Source organism: Tamandua tetradactyla, chromosome 7, assembly GCF_023851605.1.
Source record: "Tamandua tetradactyla isolate mTamTet1 chromosome 7, mTamTet1.pri, whole genome shotgun sequence".
NCBI classification, from domain to species: Eukaryota; Metazoa; Chordata; class Mammalia; order Pilosa; family Myrmecophagidae; genus Tamandua; species Tamandua tetradactyla.
In genome coordinates, this window is record NC_135333.1 from 140091497 (window position 1) to 140108439 (window position 16943).

General features: G+C 39.8%; 1 protein-coding gene across 1 annotated transcript in view; it reads left to right on the forward strand.

The window, feature by feature from the left end:
• The window catches only part of LGR5 (leucine rich repeat containing G protein-coupled receptor 5), a 140544-nt gene extending 124822 nt beyond the window's left edge, over window positions 1-15722 (forward strand). The window contains exons 12-18 of the mRNA XM_077111436.1: window positions 3229-3294; window positions 4409-4480; window positions 7953-8024; window positions 8803-8928; window positions 9930-10075; window positions 11667-11750; window positions 13071-15722. Coding sequence (XP_076967551.1) covers window positions 3229-3294; window positions 4409-4480; window positions 7953-8024; window positions 8803-8928; window positions 9930-10075; window positions 11667-11750; window positions 13071-14158 — 1654 coding nt within the window. The 3' untranslated portion in view covers window positions 14159-15722. The remainder of the gene's footprint in view (window positions 1-3228; window positions 3295-4408; window positions 4481-7952; window positions 8025-8802; window positions 8929-9929; window positions 10076-11666; window positions 11751-13070) is intronic.
• Window positions 15723-16943: the final 1221 nt, after the last annotated feature.

A 16943-nucleotide genomic window follows, 5' to 3' on the forward strand; every position in this document is an offset into this window, starting at 1 on the left:
AACACGCCAGAGACAGATTGGCTTTTAATAAAAGGGGATTTATTTTGTTAGTTCTTCAGAGGAAGGGTAGCTGACTTTCAGCTGAGGTTCTTTCTTATGTGGGAAGGCACAGGGTGATCTCTGCTGGCCTTCTCTCCAGGCCTCTGGGTTCCAACAACTTTCCCTGGGGTGATTTCTTTCTGCATCTACAAAGGCCTGGGCTGAGCTACGAGTGCTGAGATGAGGTATGTGTTGAGCTCTCTCATTTTAGCACCAGCCAATTAAGTCAAACGTCATTCATTACAGCAGGCACGCCTCCTAGTCGACTGCAGATGTAATCAGCAACCGATGAGGTTCATGTACCATTGGCTCATGTCCACAGCAACAGAATTAGATGCCTTCACCTGGCCAAGTTGACAAGTGAATCTAACTACCACACATGCTATCATAAGTCGGGAGACAGTATTTAAACTATATGTGTGTCTGCCATGTCACATGATGAACAGGAAACAACTCAGGTCTAAAACTGCATGAATGGAGGCAGACTGCCAAAGTGGTAAGAGCAAAGGCTCCAGACTCCATCATCCTTGTTAAAACCTAGGTTCCCTTATATATTACCACGGTATATTGAGCAAGTAATTATCCCTTCTGGGGCTAAGTTCCCCAGCTATAAAATAGACAGGGAGCTGCTCCCTTCAGAGGGGCATCATAGGACTAACTGGATTACTACATGTCAGACACTCTAAACAGCACCTGGGACATGGTAGACTTTCGGGCACTGTTAGCTCAATCTTCTCTCTCAATTCTTTCATCCTGTTATTCTATCCTCAAGTTATTCTATCCTCAAGTTGGACCTTGAAAGACCTGAAAGAACACAATTAATAGCTAGTATCTTGCCATTTTCAAGGCTCTTGAACCTTTAATAATCATTTGGCTTCAAAGCAATCCTGCAGGATCAGCAAAACCGGTATTAGTATCTTCATTTATGGGAGAACAGAGAAAGACCAGTTTATCAACCAAGTAGAAATGGTTGAGGCTGAGACTAGAACTCAGGGTTCTGATATCTGCACAGTCTGCTTCCTAGGAGTATAAGTCTGAATCACCCACTGAATATCTGTTACATGAGGAAAGTGCCACCGTACGTGATTGGTGTTGTCCTCGTATTTCTTCGCCCTCATAGGAATCGCTCGGCCCCCAATCCAGGCTGTATATGGCTTTTCCCACTTATTTAACTGGTGATCCCAGGCAAGTCTTTTCACTGATCTGTAAAGATAATCACTGTGTCTCCCCCTTAGTATGACCACAAGGATTGAATAAAATACGTCAGGTAAAGCTGTAAATATGGTGCCTGTACACAGGAATTATTTAAGCAATGCTGGCTATGATAATCATCAGGTAGAAGGCAACATCCTGTCCTTACAGAGATTTTATATGTCTTCTACAAAGAGGTCGACAAGGAAGGATTTGTCCCCTCACAGCTTGGGGAGATGAGTGAACCAAATTATCAGTTTGATAACATGTGTGTGCATATGGGGTTGCTCTTATGCAAGCTTCAGTTAGACCTTGCTACCTATCATAACCTGCCAACCCCCAACCAGGACCATTCCAGCCAATCCTAAAGAACACCTAGGGCAATATATAAGATTCCACAAGAGTTCCAGGCACTAGAGTAACTTTCCAGAAAACTACAACCTCCAGATGGGTCCCTTGTCCAGATGAGTCCTAAAACCTAGCCCAGCCTCTCCAGAACATCAGATAGTTCCATCTCCCTACCCCATGTTAGTGGCAGACCCTTCCAATATCAAAAATTTAGAATTGCTATAGCCCAAACACCCCTAAAGAGGGGTACACAAATATCAGAGGTGATGGTGGAGTTATACACAGAAGATAGGATTTAACAAATGAATGTGAATGCTCTTTTAGTCTCCAGTATTTTAGAGAAGCTAGAAGTAAAAACCTAAAATTGTGAAATTGTAACCCATGTCAAAGTCTGAAATATGTTCTACAACTAAGTGTGGTGCTGTGCTTTGAAATGTATAGCTTTTTTGTATATATGTTATATGTTATGTATATATGTTATATATACAAAAGAAGGGGAAAAAGTCGAACGTGATGATAAAAGAAATATTTAAGCCCTCCAGCCTCCTATATTCTGGAGCAGCTAGAAGGAAACATATGAGAAGATCATATGGTAGCCATGACAAACTCTAGGATCTGTCCTGTAACCACTTGTTGAAGAGGGCTTTGAAAACTACTGCTTTTTTATTTCTTTGCTTTGTACATATGTTATACTATTCGATAAAAAAAAGTTTTTAAAAAATCATATGTAAGTGTGTGTAGGTGTGGGATGTTTGTTTGTTGCCTTTATACCTCTAGGGTAAACTACAGTTTTGCATCAGCAAACAGCTTCATTTAAACATTTCTGTGTAGAAAATGAACTCTATTCCTATATAAATTTCATTGATTCTATAAATGTAGGAGAAAGTGATAAATTACAAGAATAAAATAATTTAAAACTCTTAGAAAACAGTATGGATATTTCGTTGCATAGTGGTGACCTGGTTTTAAGAATTAGAATTAGGCATGAAAATGTGTTCGCTGTTTAGCTGCTAACTTTTAAAACATGAGACAAAATTTTTTTAATTTATGTTACTTTATCTACTAGCTTTCTTTTTTTTAGATTTCTGCAAATTACCATGGCTTGTTTTAGATTAGTTATATTATACTTTAAATATGTCCAGATGTTTTTGTTATTCTGTAATTTGTTGAGTTTTGGCTGAAGACTTTCTTAGATTTTTTTCTCCTTATAACGATTGATTTCAAAGTTCGTGCTATGTTTTGAATTGTTGTTTTTTTTTTCAGTTGATTAGAAAGAACCAGCAATTATTTCTCTTAGCTGTAGAGATGCAGCAGTTCCTAGAAACAGAGCATAATTATTTTATTTAATTTATACTCATTTCAGTAAGATAAGAGCTGGAACATCGTATATCATCTCTAACAAAGTATAAATAAATTCATTAAGTAAATTAAGTCAACTAAAGAAGTATAACAGTTACATTTCAGTAAACATTCAAATCTACTCCTTAATCCAATAATGTCTTTGACTACCTGCTCCCTATCAGTGCTGTGGAAATGTTTTGAGTCTGCCTTTGGGAGAAATGTCATCTTGGAGGGGAAAGGAGAGCAAAGCATGTTTCCTTATGATTAATATGTAACAGATTTTCCCTTTATGCACATTCTGTCTTTCAGAGATCTGTCGTACAACCTGCTGGACGATTTACCCAGTTTTTCAGTTTGCCAAAAGCTTCAGAAAATGTAAGCCTCTAAGACCCTCTAAGCACCTAGCAAAAACAACAAAGCATCCAGCCAAAACTCACACTTCACGGGGGTCATTGGTTTGCTTACTTTGTGCCTCACTGAGGAGACACTTGATGCTTTCCCTCCTTATGCACACAAGGAGTGACCAGATAGTGTGGCTATGAAGTTGGAAAATAGAGATAATACTATTTTATCATGCATTGTACTGTAATATAAGTAAAGAATTTATTATATACTTGTGCTTTTTCCCCACCCCCACCCCGCTAACTAGTAATAATGAACTGGGTTTGTTTGGGCTTTGGAATTTTCTTCTTTTACAAAAGCAACCAAACTTACATATCTAAATGAGTGGTGTTATTTTTTAATGTCGAGGGGACTTGGATTCATTGTTGTGTTTGTTTCACAATAATCTTCTTCAGTGGAGGTACCATACTGGTCTCTTCGATGTTACTTATTCATAAAACATTTTGAAATGCCTCCACACACACACACACACACACACAAAACAAAACAAAACACTAGCCTTATTGCTTTATACTCAAACTTTGGTTTTGAGGATTCACAGTATGAATCCTCTATTCTTTCAGGCTAGATTTTTTTATAAATGTTTTTGGGCCATTAAGGGGCAAAAAATAAAAAAGAGCAACTCCATCTTTAAAAGGTAGAACAGGTTCAGTCCTAAGCACTCTCAAAGAATATGAGAAAGGCTCAGAAGGCAGAGCCTGGAGGGGCGTTCTCAGAGTGTTTTGTGTTTTTTTCTTTTTTCTTTTTTTTTTACATGGGCAGGCACCGGGAATCGAACCCAGGTCCTCTGGCATGGCAGGCAAGCGTTCTTGCCTGCTGAGCCACCGTGGCCCACCCTCAGAGTGTTTTGAGAGATGATGACATTTTTGGAATATGGTTTTCTATCCTCCCAGTGGAACTAACTGCTTTGATAGGCAATACATGTATGAGTGTATAGGTTATAGTGTTCTTTCTTTAAGCAAAATGAAATTTTAATAGGAGTTACGTGGTAGATAGGGTAGGTAATCCCTCTTTCAGCATTCCCTGAAGATTGTGATCTTTGAAACCAGTCACTTTGCAGTTAGTCTTTGGATTTCTGTCATTTCAGTGACCTGCGACACAACAGAATCTCAGCCATCAGAGGGGACGCTTTCCAGCAGTTGCTCAGCCTCCGCTCTCTGTGAGTTCAGCTGCCAGCGCCTTCCCCTGCCCAGAGCACTTTCCTTCTCCTTCAGGCCTTCCCCTACCACCTTCTTTTCACTGTATACTCATATTGTGGGGCCTCCATGCATATATTGGCTATTAAAAGGCAACTATTTTGCTCTTGATAATTTCCAGGAATAAATGTCCAATTATGCACCGTACCAGTCAGCAGACCTAAAACTGTGACGAAAAGGAAGGAAGCCAAGCTATTGAGCAACCCACAAAATGTGTCTCTGTCTTGCAGCCTGGAATTGGCAAAGATCATTTTACATACAAAACCGAGACGATCACACAATTCTCCCTGCCCACTTTTCCTAATTGTTAAGCAGAGTTTTCCAATGTGTTACCTAGCGTGCTGAAGAATCACCTGGTGGCAATTGTGAAAAATGCAGATTCCTAGGTATCACCTGCCTCAGGCGAATCTCTGAGAGTAAGGTTTAGGAATCTGCATTTTAACACATGCACTAAAGTTTGGGTATACCTGTCCCAGAAAACACTTCTGTAGCTCAGACAACTAAGTTGTAACTATTTAATTGCATTTATGACTGAAAACACCTATATATATATATTAACCATAAATGGAAAAGAAACTTGCTAACAGATTTTTTTATGATGCAACAGTTAAAGCTTTTCAATCTTGAAACTAGATTTCAGTATGATTTTGATGAATGCTGACAACATGTAATGTTTAATCTCTGGTATGTCTGTTTACAATCTTTTTCTTTTGCTAACTTCTAAAGTTTTTCTTAATACTTAAGGAACTATACCCATGGTAAAATAATACCATTCCTCAAAACATTTTAAGTTTACTTTTAAGACTCTCCTTCCCCTCCCCCAAATAACCTTGAAAATCGTCTTATTCTGAATTTAGTTGTATTGCCCTTTCCAACTTTTGGTTTAAATTTGCTTGTGTGGTTCTTTCGCTCTATTAATACACATAAACAAAAAGACATTGCCTACTTTCATTACCTGCCTTATTTACCAGGTTTGAGTTCTGGCCATTTCCAAAAGTGTGTTCTATTTTAAAAGGCTGACCTCTAATGATAGCAAAAGAATGTCATGTCGACTCTGAAGGCTGGAGGTCTAGACCCTCCTGAATTCTCCCGCACCTTTAGACCACACTTTCCCAGTCTCCCAACACCTGGCCATATTCTCAGGTTCCTGCACCTGCCGGGCTCCTCCCACCTTTGACTTGTCCCCCTGCCTATCCCATAAGAACAAAATCTCCTATCTTTGAGCTCACTCCACCCTGATGCACTTTGCACATTCCCTGCTACAGGACTCAACTCTCAGCACTGTCATGCATCGACCCCACCTTATTCCAAACTTTTTCACTTTTCTGTCTGTGGCTTAGTCTGTCACTGAACACACTGTGCCTCAATTTTCTCATCAGTGAAATGAGGCTAATGATAATACCTACGTCCTAGGATTGTGTTGGAGTAAGACAATACATCAAAAAACCTCATAACTGTACTTGGCACACTATAAGTGTGTAACAAACATTACTATTATATTATTTTATAGTAATAATATCAGTGAGGAGCCTGGCAGGAAAGAATATTCACCCCAAATGATTCAAATGCAAGGACTTACTGTGGGCAGGGAGCAAGCAAGGGATGGGATGGTGATGCATGCAGAACCCATAAGCAGTACGAAACCTGGGGCTGAAAGGACGCCGAGAGAAATGACATTTCCTGAGCATAGGAAGAGTTGAGACACAGTGTTAGGATGCAGTGGTTGGAAGGGGGACTGCTGCTGTCAGAGACAAGATTCTATAATGGGAAGGGAGCAACCACAAGTTCTGGGCCTCTCTCTCCTCCTAGGGCTTTCCCTGGGAATCCAGCTAAGCCCAGGAGAGAGTCCTGGGGATGCAGCCTGCAGGATCAGCCTGGGGTGGGGCAGGGGGCAGGGGGAGGGGGGCGGTTCACCAGGCAGAGCAGAGCCAGAGAGGGGAGAATGGTTCCCCCCTGGCTGTCAGGTGGATTCCTGCACATGGGCTCAAGAAATTGGAAGGGAATTCACAGTCCTCTGAATATACAAATTCTCACCTATTTACTTAAAACCCAGTTAAATTGCTACAAAGCTCCATTGCAAGACTTGGTCTACGTTCCAGGGCACCCTGTTTTACTTAAAGACCTCAAAGAGACTTTGATAGATGGTATTACTTGCTCTCCTCGACGGACACATATTTCAGGGGCAGCTTCCTAGAGGACCATCTACTCATTCAATTGCGCAAAACCCCACCACCATTTGTAGCTTCCCCACCCCTGCCACACTCTTCTCATCCCTTTTTAAAAGCTGGAATTTTCTTCTATTCTAGGAGTGATGAAAGGGTAAGCCTTCCAAAATTCTCATATTTTCAAGACGAAATAAAATTTTCCAGTATGAAAAGCCTCCCAGTTTCCTCCTGTTAGGGACCCTTTCAAATGTGAATATGAACGCTCTATGAATACCATTTATTCAAGCTAACTCAGGGTCCCCATCTCATAAATAGATGATTTATATGTGCTGGAGAAAAGCTGATTGTGATCTCTTTAAACTTACTCAAATGCCTATACCTTGACTACTCTTATTTGTGAGGTATTTTTAGAATACATATCTTAATTCAAAATTCCTTTTATAAAATGTGGACACTCTTATTCATGCTAAATTACCTACAGAAGTTCTTGCAGACGTTTTTATTGTGGATAAATTATCTATATTTCACTATGGGGTTGGGGGGAAAGTAGATTTTATTTTCCCATAAATTGTAGTTTTCTTTACCATCAAAGAATTTAGTTTCCCAACAGGTGTTAGCCCCTCTTCTATTCGTATCACAGTTGAGAGTTTGCATGTTGATCTCCTTTACTGGGAAATTTCTTAAAAGCGTCTCTGTTTCTCTCTCTGAGACCTGACATATATGGGCATTGTGAACAAATTCTTCTCGAGTTTCGTTAGACATCCAGGGACATTTTATCATTTAAAATTGGCTTGCTTTTCAGAAGAAGAGCCTCAGAAATTCCTGTCTCTTCCCTTTCTTCTACCCTAAATGTCCAAATAAAAGTTCGTAACTTATGGAATTGGAACCCATACCGAACTTTGAAATCTGTTTATAACTACTTTTTACAAGGTGCTTTGAAATTAATTGCTTTTTATATATATGTTATATGTCACACTTCTAAAATGTTTTTTTAAGTTTATAGCCATATTAAAGTCACATTTTAGCAAAAAAAAAAGAGCAAACACTAAAATATCCATCTGCATGATTTTTCTTTTTTTTTTAAGTTGATTTAAAGTTCTCTCTTTAGTCGTTTTATACCAACAATATCTTTATCCAAAGGACAATTTGTTGAACTGTTTCCGTTCAGAATAGAAATTAAATTTTGGTAGAACAGTGTATGCATATAATAAAATTTCATATATTCTTTTTGTTATATTACCCTCTCATTTGCCTTTTTTTTTTAAACTAGGAATTTAGCATGGAACAAAATTGCCATTATTCACCCCAATGCATTTTCTGCTTTGCCATCTTTAATAAAGCTGTGAGTATTTCATTGCTTGTTTATGTCTTTTGATAATTGGGGACTATCTAGCTAAGAAAAATGGTTTTGCTGAAGAAGCTGGTAATGCAGAATGCCAGGCCTTCAGGGTCCTCTACACTGGGGCTCTATCAGAGCCAAGGAGCTAACCCTCCTGTCCCCGCTAAGCCCACATGGGTCCTTAAGTGAATTACTGAAGATTAGGGAGACAGCTGGTTCTTGTTATTCGGGTGAAAGTTTCTATTTTTAGTGAGTAATCAGGTGCAATGGAATATGTCAATTCAGTTCTAGAGGGCTCTCATTTAATACTGTGCCATCTTGACTAATAGAAAATTGTCTTGTCCCTTTTTCTCTCTCTCTCCTCTTTCTGTCTTTTGCTCCTTCCTCTCCTAATGAGGTTAGATGGGGACAAGTTGGATGGAAAGGGAAGGGAATAAACCACCTGCTCTTTCCCCCTTCAGCCCCAACCCAGTTCAGTTTTTTAAATTAATTGTAGTAACTTCCACTTGATTTTAGATGTCCCTACCTGGCAAAATGAAGCTGAATATAGACCATTTACACTGTGGGTGCAAGTAAGATGTTCCCCTTACTCCTAAAATCCTAATTATAAATAGAAAAGTTATCAGGAGCTAAAACCAAAATGATTACTTTTACCATTAAGAATAAGGACCCTGCTTAGAAGTTTTTATTGAGCAGTGTGGTCATCTTTAGGTTGCCTTTTTAACAAGAATGTATTATGCTAACACAGACTAAAAGCCAGTTGTTGTTTGATGTTTTGCAGGGACCTATCGTCCAACCGCCTGTCCTCCTTTCCTGTGACTGGGTTACATGGTTTAACTCACTTAAAATTAACAGGAAATCATGCCTTACAGAGCTTGATATCATCTGAAAACTTTCCAGAACTCAAGTGAGTTTGTCATTAAAGCTAATAGGATACATTTGTGGTCATGTGAAATAATAGATGTGTTATAGTGGTTTGCTAAATTTATGAGGTCATGGGACTCTTGAATTGCATTTCATGCCCCCAAGTCTCCCACCCCTGGGGCATTGTTAGGACAAGCCCTGAAGTGGGAGAATGTGTCTTCCTGACCACATTTCCTTTCTCTCTCAAAGATGCCTCTCGGAATCACAGAGTTCATGAAAAGAGTTTGGAAACCATTGATCCATAGGCTGTAACCTAGAACATGTGGTTAAATAACATTATAACATGACTGTATTCCTGCTTATAATTTTTAATTTATCTACTTTGTGTGTATGTTCTAATAAGATGTACTAAATATTTGTTTGAGGAAGTAATGCTCTAATGCATTTAAAATCCTGCTATGCTTATTATCAATAAAGAAGCCCCTGAAAGATTATATATATTTTAAAAGTACTTTTTAGATACTTTTAAAACCATGAAAGTAATGTTACCCCAAAAGAGAGTTTGGAAAGTAGAAGAGAGAGAAAAACCTAAAAATGTCCTCCTAAACAACTTTTAAAATATTGTTTCTTTCCAAACTTTGTTTCCAACATATTTTTAATTATTAGAATCACCATGTGTATACAAATTCATGTCATGTTGTAGTCACTTGACATTATGTCATAAGCACTTTCTATCCTGCTACAATTTTCCTAGTAATCATTTTAAAATATTATGGAAGTTTTCAAACATATACAAAAGTAGAGGGAATAATATACCCATCACTCAACTTCAGTAATCACCAACATTTCATAGAAATCATTTTTAATAACTCCATTGTTATAAATAGTACTGTACTGAACATCTTTATGTACGTAACTTATATTTTGGATTATTTATTTAGGTTAAAATCCAGAGGGGTAGGATTATTGGGTCAAAAAAGATGAACATTATATCCTGTGACCGTTTAAGCATGTGTTTTGTGTTTTGTTTTTGTTCATTTAAAGAGTTATAGAAATGCCTTATGCTTACCAGTGCTGTGCGTTTGGAGTGTGTGAGAATGTCTATAAAATTTCTAATCAATGGAATAAAGGGGACAACAGCAGCGCAGATGACCTTTTTAAGAGAGATGCTGGACTGTTTCATGTTCAAGGTAAAACCTACTATGTCACGGTGATGGATTTGTGATGGGAAGGCCTTGAAATGTCATCAAACAGATCATCTGAGCTCCAAACAAGGCCCTGTGTAACCACCCCAACCAGTGGAGAATCAATCCCACTTTTTAAAGACTCTCAAGAGAAAAAATGTCATCAGGAGTCATTCTAAAATTTCAACTTTTCTTGAAATGAATTCCCAATACTTAGATTTAGATTTTAGATTTTAAGATCCTAGGGTGATTACTAATACTGTTGCTAATATTTCCAGAAAGTTTTTTAAAGGCCCATCCCTGTGGATCCCTTTTTCAAACATACTTCTGAACCTTTTCTCCAGAGATAAAACCTATTTTTATCCTTATGGTCTGTGGGTGGCAATGGGGGAGGATATAGGCATTTTAGATGTCTCCTTGTTTCAGCAGAAGAGCTCAAGAATCCAACTCTGTGTCCAAGTAATTCAAAAACATTCTCCCTTCCCGTCCCCCACAGGGGCATCTGTCAGGAAGGTGAAATGAGATAATGTCTGTAAAACTCTTGGCTTTCCGTGAAGTAAAAACTACTTACATAGGCGGCAACGCCCCCTCCCACCACACCTGTGGTAACAAGGAGACGCTTCGGGCAGTTCCCCCTCTCCTTTCCCTGCCAACCTTGCAAGTTCTCACAGAGTCTAAACAGACTAGGTCTTCGTGCTTTGTGCTTTAATGGTTTGTTTATTACCAAGCAAATCCGATTCAGTCTGTCTACAGAGTGCCTTAACGTTTCGTCCTGCGCACGAATCAGTTAAAGGAGCTGACATTTTGATCCTCGGCTCTTTTGTTTTAGGCCACAGTGTGTGTTGCCCTCGTTCATACTTGAGTTTTTGTTCCTCCTGCCTCGCTCACCATAATTCGACAAACAAACAAAAAATGTCTAAGTTATGCCAGGCACTATTCTAGGCACTAGAGACACAAACAAGGTCCTTCGTGGAGCTTATATACAAGGGCAGTGATTCTCAACCCTGGGCCACATATTAGAATCACAGAATTTTTATAAAATACTGATGATGAGGCCCCATACCAGACCAATTCAATTAGAATCTTTGGGAAAGTGTGGTAGATCATGAAACTCCATGGACAGCTAAACCAATCACCAATGGGTTTCTTGACCTAGTCTTTTGTTATCCTGGATGCCCCAGGAAAGACTAATGGCAATGTACCACACCTGATTCTCCCTTTACAGCCACCTCGGTAAATTGGATAAAGGTTCCTTCACCGAATGGAGAGGCCCCTCCTTCTCTCTAATTTAGCTCAGTGCAGTTTGGGTCTATCACAAACTTGGGAACAAGACCAGAATGAGGGAGCTCGGATGTTAAGATCAAGACTCCCATACCCCCAGTTCTACTAGAATATTGCATCATATAGAAGTTTGAGTGGAGCTAAGCCAAAGGCCACTTCATAATAAACTTGACAGAAAGCCCAGGGAGAAACGGAGTGCCTGGCCTTCAGTTCCCTTGCTGGCGGTTCGTGCTGGAGGGAAATCTCCAGGTCCATCCTCCCTGGGACTAGGTCCTCCTAAAAGAGCTAATCATCCCAGGACTTCTCATTTCCGCAGATGAGCGTGACCTTGAGGACTTCCTGTTTGACTTTGAGGAAGACCTGAAAGCCCTTCATTCGGTGCAGTGTTCGCCCTCCCCAGGTAAGCAAGGCGTCCAGCCTGCCTCAGCAGCAGGACCCACCCCCGACTCCAGGGACAGGAATGACATTGTGGCCGCACACAACAGAATAACAGAATCTGAGCCATGTTGTGGCCGGGTTGTTCTCCCATCATAAAAAGGACTTTCGTGAGGGACTTTATGTTTTTCACTTGTTTATTTTTAAATTTTTTTTACAAACCCTTGTGTTGAGGGCTGATCATCAATAGTTCCAGCAAAGGAGTTGCTTGGCTATTAGGAAACCCCATGGGGCGGGGGGGTACTTTTGATGCACATTAATGGAAACTAAAGAATCAAGCATTAATTTGCTAAAGCTGCCAGAATGCAAAATATCAGAAATGGATTGGCTTTTACAAGGGGATTTATTAAATTACAAGTTACAATTCTAAGGCCATGAAAACATCCAAATTAAGGCACCAACCATGCACCAAAATAATAATAATAATAATAAAAATAAAAAAAGTTCCCACCCAACAATAGGTCTGCCCTCACAAGATTGGATTAAAAGAATATGGGCTTTTCTGGGGTACATAACAGAGTCAAACCAGCACAAGCATGTACCTAGAAGCTTATGTCCTTTTTAAAAGGATAGTTGCAAGTTAGCCTGACATAGCATGTGATAGTCTTGCTTTGTGTAATTACTGATTTTGGAAAGTAATTTATCTTAAGTCTTTCCTAATAAATAGCCATTTGGTAAAAGGAAATAATGGTTTGCACAGATGAATTATTTTAAAATGATATTATATTCATTTAATTGTTTGTCCCCTCCCCAGAAAAAGGATGAGCCTGTTGGAAAAAAAAAAAAAGATGGCTAGGAAGGGTCAATATTTATTTTCAACGTTTAGTTTGTTCCTTGCTCCCAGTCATCAGATGTCCATCTAAAACCAAAAGAAATTTTCAAGAAATGCACCTTCACATTACCCACACTGCCCTTCTTTTTTCTAATATTAAGGAGAATTTCCCTAGGATTCTCCTTCTCTGCCTATGGGCCTCTACTGAAGGATTTTGAAAATTGTAATAGAACGTCCAGGAGATCTGGCTTTTTAAAGTGGCCCCAACACTGGTGTAGTTAATCCCCATCTCCATTTCTCCACCTGTAAGCAGGGAGGCCGGCACCTGGCCGGCTCACCCCCGCGCGGCTGCAGAAGGACGGAAGCAATCAATTGATAGCAGCCGCGGAGGGGGCGGTGGACCACGTGGGCCTCGATCTCTTTGCGCCCTAATGAGAGAAACAGAAAGATAATGTGACGAAAACTGTAAACCCAGATTTGATACGCAGCCCTTTATCTGCCTTGACCTTTTAGGCCCCTTCAAGCCCTGTGAACGCCTGTTCGGTAGCTGGCTGATCCGAATCGGAGTGTGGACCATAGCAGTTCTGGCGCTTACTTGTAACGCCTTGGTGGCCTCATCGGTGTTCCGATCCGCTTTGTACATTTCCTCCGTAAAGCTGCTGATCGGGCTGATGGCGGTGGGGAACCTGCTGACGGGGCTGGCGGGCGCCGTGCTGGCCACGGTGGACGCGCTCACCTTCGGCAGCTTTGCGCGGCACGGGGCGTGGTGGGAGGAGGGGGTGGGCTGCCAGGTCGTTGGCTTTCTGGCCATTTTTGCTTCCGAGTCGTCTGTTTTCCTGCTGACTCTGGCAGCCCTGGAGCGGGGCTTCTCAGTGAAGTGTTCGGCAAAATTTGAAACAAAACCTCCTTTCTCCAGCCTGAAAGTGATCCTTCTGCTGTGCGCGGCGCTGGCCCTGACCATCGCCGCGGTGCCCCTGCTGGGCGGCAGCGAGTACAGCGCCTCCCCGCTCTGCCTGCCCCTGCCCTTTGGGGAGCCCAGCACCACTGGCTACATGGTGGCGCTTGTCCTGCTCAACTCCCTCTGCTTCCTCGTGATGACCGTTGCCTACACCAAGCTCTACTGTAATTTGGAAAAGGGAGACCTGGAGAATATGTGGGACTGTTCCATGGTGAAGCACATTGCTCTGTTGCTCTTCACCAACTGTATCCTTTACTGCCCGATGGCCTTCTTGTCCTTCTCCTCTTTACTAAACCTCACGTTTATCAGTCCTGAAGTAATTAAGTTTATCCTTCTGGTGATTGTCCCACTGCCCGCATGTCTGAATCCCCTTCTCTACATTCTCTTCAATCCCCATTTTAAGGAGGATCTGGGGAGCCTAGGAAAGCAAAGCCACTTCTGGACTAGGTCAAAACATTCAAGTCTGATATCTATTAACTCCGATGATGTGGAGAAACAGTCCTGTGATTCGACCCAAGCTTTGGTGACCTTTACCAGTGCCAGCATAGCCTACGACCTGCCTTCCACTTCTCTGTCATCGCCAGCTTATCCAATGGCCGAAAGCTGTCACCTTTCTTCTGTGACATTTGTCCCATGTCTCTAATGAAGATGAGAGAGGAAGGATTTTCAAAAAACCTTATAATGCGTGGATGAGTACATCAGGAGAAGTAGCTAAGGAGCGTTGAGTTGAAATTTGACAAGAAAAAAAAATTTCACAGTTAGTGTGAAAAAAACCAAAAACCTATTGATACTTGAGAGTGAAAAATAAGCGTAATTGCTGCTCATACAACTAAGAGGTAGATCATTCACAAGATTTTGGTGTGCCACGATCAAAAAAGCAGATGGAGATGTTCTTCAAAAATGATTCTCCATGATTTTAATTCAATTCTTTTTAAACTCACCAATCTAGTGATTGGGGACAGGGAGAGGGGCTTGCTCACAAGATAGGTTTATTTAAACCCAAAAATTCCTTAAAAGATGGTTGGAGGTATTGTGAAAAATAAAGGTTTTAAATGGTCTACATTAATGAGTGAAGGTTGTGACCATGAGTATTTCTTTTTAATGATCATGTGGAGATGGTTTCCCTCCTTTACCCTTCCTCCAACAGGATCCTTTCAGATCACCCATCCCCTGGAAGGATAATGAAAGGCATGACTAACTCACTCATATTCAGATCATATTTAAAGATATCGAATTTTATATACCAGTCCTAGGTAGTACTAGCTGTTCACCCTCAGCAGAATAAAACTACTTACAAATATTTTGAAAGGAAAACAAAGTTAAATTCTTAAATTGCCACTAAAGCGACTGTGTACAGATGAGTTTTGCCTTGTCTAATTCATTTTCAACTACTTGGTGTCCAGAGCTCAGAAAGAAAGTCCACTGCTGGCAATGGGCAGACAGAGAAAAGTTGGTGAGTGAACTGAGATTTTTTTCCCCTCTCTGGGGTGAGTACACATTTTTCGCAGGAGGTTTTATCAGTTGATGCAGACCGATGTGCATCTTAAATAATGATCAAATGCAGAACAACATAAATTAAATCCACTTATGTGACTTCTCACAAGTATCTGTGGTGGCTCCAGCTGCAATGTCTGACACCACTTTGAACAACAGAGACTAGATAACACGTTATCCTGTTTATTTAGCTTGGTTTTAGCTATATTCTCTTTAGATCAACCCAACTGATGTCAGGAACATTACTTTTCTGTTTCATTACATATGTAATACATGTGTTAGATACTTTAAGAGGCAAAATTATTAAATATTGAAAGTTAAAGGATAAATTTGTAGCTTATATTAGCCTACGTTAGCTTCAATTCATCCAAACCTAAAGGTTGTGGGTAGATTTATTTTTATATAAGCATGTGCATTTTGATCAGATGTTTTAACTTGGAATCAAAAAAAATACATTTATGAGATGTTTTATAAGATTTGTAAATATGGAATTGTATTTATTACTATAGTAAAAATTCAGTAACATTAAGGACCATGATAATGAACCATGTACAGTGGCATATTCTTCCATAAATACTGTTTCTCTGCCCATTTTCTTTAAATTCATTAATTGTATATAATATATGTAAATGTATAGTACTTGTAAATAGATTTCAAACTTGCTTTTCTATTGGGTACAAAATAAAAGAAATTTGTAATAAAATGTGTGACTATAGAACAAAATATTCTCAAGCCTATTATTGAGCCCATAGGCAGATATATATTCTCCTAAAAGTTTTTAATTTTTGGTGTATAAGTACATTTACTACAGAAATATTTGTCCTCAATACTTTAGGTATCTGGGACTTAGCTTGTGAAATAAGTCTTTCACAAGGGCAAATCAAGATATCTCCAGCAACTCCTGGATTGTTTTAAATTATGATTAATAAGGCATTTTGTCATGACATTGTTGAAGTCTGTTGTCCCCAGTGAACAGTTTGGATTTTGTAGCCAGAGCCTCTGAAAGTTCTTTTGCAATGTAAGAAGAAAAATACACAATTAGAAAGAAATTTGTAAATAACAAATCAATCTTAAAAATTATTTAGCATGAACCTGAGTCATCCATAAAATCCTCCTTCAAAGTAAGCACATGTCATGACCAAGGCTAGACCAAAACATGAGGACATGTGACTCCCAGGACACAACGAAAAGGCACTGTTCCTCCTTCACATCCCACCCTCCAAAGCATAAGAAGTGCAATGACTTTTATAGCTATCTGGGCCTATGTTACAGTCCAAGTTTAGTTACTGAGCCAGACAGCTCCAGTGGTGATTCCTGCTCTTCCTGCAAGGGTGACAAATAACACCATCAAGTCCTGGTAGGAGGCCCAGTCTTATTGCTAAGACCAGCTCATATTTACAGACCACCCACAGGGTACATGGCAGAGAGTTTCCCACCTACCCATCAGATCTGAACCGCAGGCTTCCACCAAAACCTAGTTAACAGGCACCCATTGGAATCTTGTTCTATAGTCCATACTTGGCTTCTTGAAACGAGGGCTATGACATGATCCCAAGGCTCTTAGCTCAGGAAGCAGATACAAGAGTTGTCTTTGGAGCAATGATCCTCAGACCTTCTTCTAATATATTCACTTTTGGGTACCCAAAGTTAAGACCAAGTCCTGGTGACACGACCTTTTCTCTCCCACTCAAGAAAATACAAATTGGTGATGATTTAAAAAGCAATACAAACAAAAAACCCTTAAATCCATTCTAATTTGTTTCTTTAAAAATAAACCCACAAGTTTTATTAGCAAAACACTAGCAATATTACATCTCATATAAAATACTGTTCTGTGAAGAGTATGATAAATGCCTTCCACTATACTACAGTATAGTCAGAAAGAATTGGAACTGTATCTCCAAGCAAATAAATCAATAGAGAGAAGGGGGAAA